Source organism: Vanellus vanellus, assembly GCF_965231255.1.
Source record: "Vanellus vanellus genome assembly, chromosome: 14".
Classification (NCBI taxonomy): Eukaryota; Metazoa; Chordata; class Aves; order Charadriiformes; family Charadriidae; genus Vanellus; species Vanellus vanellus.
The window spans coordinates 17,798,312-17,803,311 of NC_138919.1; the positions used below are offsets into that span (position 1 = coordinate 17,798,312).

Below are 5,000 nucleotides of genomic sequence, written 5' to 3' on the forward strand. Positions count from 1 at the left end.
TTGGGGCGGGGGAAACTACCGCCTTCCGCGGGGGCGGCCGCCGCCGGGTCACCCTGCGCGGCCGCGGAGCGGGGGGAAGCGCCGGCCGGCGGGGGGGGCACCGATCCCGCCGCAGCCGCCGAGTCCGTGGAGCCGGGACCGGGCTGGGCACCGGCGGGCGGCGGCTCCGCGCTGCAACCCGGGGGGCCGGGGTTGGCGGCGGGCAGCGGGGAGTCCCGGGGGGGCTGCCCGGCCTCGGGGCCCGGACTGGCCTTCAGGGCGGTCTGCGGGACGAGGAAGCCCAGGGGCTGAGTGATGGGGTAGAGCAAGAAGTGTCCTTTGCCGATGAGGGTGCGGGGGGCGCAGGGGGGGAGGCCGGGGAAGTCCGGGGCGGCTTTGCGGCGGGGGGGCGAGTCGGAGAGGAGGCTCTCCACGCTGAAAGGGTTGAGCTTGTGGAAGCTGCCGGCGCCGCGGGCCCCCCCCGCGCTCCCGCTGCCGTCCCCCGACGGGGCGGCCGCGCAGTCCTTGTCGGGCGGGCGCTGGAGCCGCCCGCTGCCGCTTCTTTGGCCGGGGTAGAAGGGCTCTGCCGTCTGGTCGCAGGTGCCGGGGGGCGGCTCGGAGGGGGCGGCGGGGGGCGGCGGGTGGTGCGGCGGGGGCTGCCCGCGGGGTTTGGCCTCGGGGGGCGCGGGCGAGAGGCCCCCCCCGCCGCCGCTGTCGCTGTCGGAGCTGGGCGTGCTGTGCAGGGAGAGGCCGCTGGGCGAGTGGAGGTGGCGGCTTTGGCTTTTGAGGAGCTTCTTCTCGTGTTTGCGCTTCTTCTTCTCCATCTTCTCCAGCTCCTTGCGGGCGATCTCCTCGGGGTCCATGGGCTCCCCGCTGCACGTCGTGGGGTGGGAGTTGTGAGCCGGCCGCCCCGGGCCCTTCTTCGTGTTTTCTTTCTTTCTCCATTTGGCCCGGCGGTTTTGGAACCAAACCTACACACCGAACAACGAGAAGCAATTAACACCCAGCGCACCGGCCCCCCGCGGTGGCCAGGGCGGAAAAGGGGGTTGGTGGTGGTGGTGACGGAGGGGGGGGGAGAAGCGCAGCTCAGGCCTCCCCCGTCCCCCCCCCTCGAAGTGCCGGCAGCCCCCGTCCACAGGGCCGGCAGTCTGCGAGACGGAGAGCAAGGGGGGGTGGGGTGGGGGGGGTGGGAAGAGGTATCCACAAGGTAGAAAATAAAAAAAAAGCAAGAGAGGGGGGTGCACACTCACGCACACACACGCTGCACCCTTCCCGCACCGGCGCTGCGGGGAGGGGAAGGGATAACACCCCCTTAACCTCCTCTCTCGGCTCTTCTCCGCGGCCGAGGGGTGCAGAAGCCCCCGCCGGAGCCCTCGGCCTGCGGGGCCGGGCCCGATCCCTCCGCAGCAGCGCGCAAAATGCACTAAAACACAACAAAATGAGCGGGCGGAAAGCGGGAACGGCGGAGGGGGGGGTCGCCTCGCCCGGGCGGAGCGGGGCCTGGGCCTCCCGCCCGTCCCCGGGGCCGGAGCAGAGAGGTTGAATCGGCCCAAAATGTTTTTTGGTGGTTTTTTTTTTGTTTTGTTTTTTTTTTTTCTTGGGTTTGTTATACATTATGGGAAGGAAAAACATAAATAAATTAAATTAAATCCTCTCTGCTCCAGCCCGCTTCGGCATCCGCGGCCGCGCAGCCGGCGGGGCACAACGCGTTCCCTCCGCACCCGCGGAGCTCTCGGCAGCGCCGGTTCCCAGCCGGAGCCCTCGGCTGCTTTTAGAGCCGGGAGCGCGACCCCAACTCGGGAGCACCGCGGGGATTTCGGTGACCCGCGGCCGGCTCCTTCCGTCCCCGGGAGAGCCCCGCAGGCTCCCGGGCCCCGGGCGCGGCGGAGAGGATGTTCCCGGAGCCGGGAGGGAAAAGGCGGCTGGAAAAGACCCCGCGAAACAAAGCTGATGGAGGAACCGCGGCAAACGGCGTCAGCGCATCCCGGGGTGGGGGTGGGATCGGCCCCACCCCCCCGGGATGGGTTCGAGGACGCATTCCCCGCACACGCGGCCCACGCGAGGCCGCCCCGCACCGCCCCGCACGGCGGCACCGGCTCGGCCTCGCCGCCACCGCGGGATGAAACAGCGCCCGGAGATCCAACAGCCTTCCCGCATCGCACCCGCATCCCCCGCCTCCATCCCCATTTGGAGTTGGGTTTTTTTTCCCCCCCCTCAAAATCACTGGAAGCAGACAGACGGTTGCCCTCCCCGGCCCGTCCGGCCCCGGGCCCGAGCAATTCGTTAAAATTAAGTTTTTACAAGTTCCGCGCGCTCTCGATGCATTTATTGACGTTCTCCGGCGTACCCTGGCCCGTGATTAAGCCTCATATTTGCATACTAATTTTTCGCCTTTGGCTCATTTAAGAAAAATGTTTACAGTGGGAAAATAATTAAAAAAAAAAATGTTTAGGGAACCTAGGCTGTGATGCCACTATTCGGGGCACGTTTGTAAGATAAAGAAAAAATAAAAGGGAATAATAATAAGCAAATAAACGAGGAAGGAGCAGTGCAAGGCAACGAGACAAAAGGAGAAGGCCGGGAGGAGTGGGGCTGCGGGCCCGTCCCGGTGCGGGGCTGCGGGTCCGGGCTACCGGGGCCTCCCCGGGGACCGCTCGGCGCAGGGAGGGGGAGAGGGGGGCAACGGGGGAGGGGGACACGGGGCTTTTACCTGCACTCTGGACTCCACCAAGTCCAGCCTGAGAGCCAGAGCCTCTCGCATAAACACGTCCGGATAATGACTCTCATTAAACGCCTTTTCCAGCTCCTCGAGCTGCCAGCCAGTAAAATTGGTGCGGGTTCGTCTTCTCTTACAGCCAGGACTTTCTTTGTCCGGGTCACCCGAGTCTGAAAAGGCAGAAATACCCTCAGGTCCCTGGAAGACAGGCCTTCTCCCCCCCTCCCTGCCATTCACAGGAGCCTTTTAACTTTTGTGCTCGGCAGCGTTGGTAAAAGAGCGGGATTATACACACACCTGCGCTAAAAATGGGGAGGAACCCGATCTGCCCTCGCCTCCTCCGAAAATGTACTTTACAGAACATTTATTCCTGAAGGAAGCTCTCCACAGGCACTCAGCTGGCAGAGAGAGAGAGAGAAGTTCCAATATTTGCTCCAGCCACCAAAGGTTTCATTAAAAAAAAAATAAAATTAAAATTAAAAGCCCCCCTTCTTCCCCTTCCCCAGCGGCCCCCTCCCAACCCCACCCCGAGCACCGGCGTGGGCCGCAGCTCACGGCCCGGCCCCACGCGGGGCATCCCGCAGCCCCCCCGGGCACGGGCGGGCGTGGGGCCGGGAACCGGCAGCCTCTCCGGGCACGGACACCCCCGGGCCGGGGGTCCGCAGCCCTCGCTGTGCCTCTCCTAACGTTTTCCGCCGGGTGGGAAAATTAATAAAAATCAGATTTTTTTTTTTTTTATTGAGTGGAGGTGCAGAGCGGGGCCGCTCCAGGATTAATAAAAAGGATGTTGGGGCGACGGAGTGTTTTAATAGCTGAACAATAGCGGTGCCACAGGCCGGTGGGGAGGGAAGGAGAGCGCTTCCCTTCCGTTAAACCATTTAAAAAAAATATATAAAATATAATTACCGTTCTTCAGTCCCCCAAACTCCACCGATTCCCCCCCCCCCCTTTTTTTTTTTAAACGGTTTGATCCGAGCCCCCACCCCAGAAATGAACTTTGGGGACGGCACCGGGCCGGGCCCGCTATTGTTCAGGGCACACGCGTGGCCCCGCGCCGGTAGAACAGGGGATGCTCCCGGGGCTCGGCCCGGGGCTCCCCCCACCCCCATCCTCTCCGCCCCCTCGGGGGGGGCCAGCACAGCCATCCCCCCCCCCCTTTCTATCCTGACCCCCCAACATCTCAGCTGGGGATGCGGGGCGGGGGGGGGGGGGGCGCGGTGTTTTTTCTCCCTCCGCGCTGACACGCTCCGGGCGGTCGGGGCGGGGAGGGGGGGGGACACACGCCGGGGACACGGGGCCGCTCCTACCTGCGAGCTTGAAGGGCTGCGTGTCCCCGCTCACCCCGCAGCCCGAGGGGATGAGCGGCGCCGGGTTGACCACGGAGGCGGCGCAGGAGCCGCTCAGTAATCCATCGATGGAGAAGGGGACGGAGGCGGCCGCCGACTGCAGCTGGTGCCCGGCCAGCTCGTAGACGTGGTGGTGCCCGAGCGGGTAAGGGAAACCCACCATCCCCCCGAACTGGGGATGGGGATGCTCCAGGATGCGACTGTCCATCATGGGGGCGGCTCTAGCGCGGGGGGTGCCGGCGGGGCTGGGGGCGCGGGCGGCGGGGCGGCTGGGGCCGGGGGTGCTGCTGCCCGAGGAGGAGGAGGAGGAGGAAGAGGAGGAGGCGGCGGCGCGGCGAGGGGCTCATGCTGCAGGGCGCCCGGGCGCTTTAACTTTATCAACATCAGGCTCCCAATAATTAGCTCAGGCTGGGGGAATTTGGGACCAATAAGAAACGTTAATCGGTCCTGACGTCAGAGACGTGCCAGTGTGGGGAGCAAACGTTTTCCATATCGATTGCTAATTATACCTGACATCCAGCCTCAATAAACAATATCAGAGCTGTCACAACAAGACAAGGGGGGCTTTGATAGGAACTCCGGCCCGAGGAGGGCGGGGGTGGGGGGGGGTGGGGGGTCGCGGGAGAAGAGAGGGGGGTGTCGGGGGGGTGGGGTGGGGAACTCACGGATCTGCCTGATACCCGGTGAAATACCGACCAGCCGGAGTTACAGACACACACAGCCTCGCCACCCCCCCCCCCCTTCCAACCCACCCTCTCCCCCCCTTGTCCCCTCCCCTCTCCAAATCACTAATAGATTTCCCTTTAAAACATTCACCAGCGTGTTGTGGGGATTTTTCACCAGAAATGCTCTACTCTCTGAACCTTTAAAGTGATGTTGCTCCAATTACAGAGAGACATTGAGCGGCAAATAGACTGATCCAATAATAGGAGATTCATCATCCGCTCTTTCCAGAGCTG

General features: G+C 64.0%; 1 protein-coding gene across 1 annotated transcript in view; it reads right to left on the reverse strand.

The window, feature by feature from the left end:
- UNCX (UNC homeobox) overlaps window positions 1–4,252 on the reverse strand; it is a gene marked incomplete at both ends in the record, with an annotated part of 4,340 nt that extends 88 nt beyond the window's left edge. Inside the window, 3 exons of the mRNA XM_082490279.1 lie at window positions 1–950; window positions 2,690–2,865; window positions 4,003–4,252. The exon at window positions 1–950 is cut by the window's left edge and continues 88 nt beyond it. Coding sequence (XP_082346405.1) covers window positions 1–950; window positions 2,690–2,865; window positions 4,003–4,252 — 1,376 coding nt within the window. The remainder of the gene's footprint in view (window positions 951–2,689; window positions 2,866–4,002) is intronic.
- Between the last annotated feature and the right edge of the window lie 748 nt (window positions 4,253–5,000).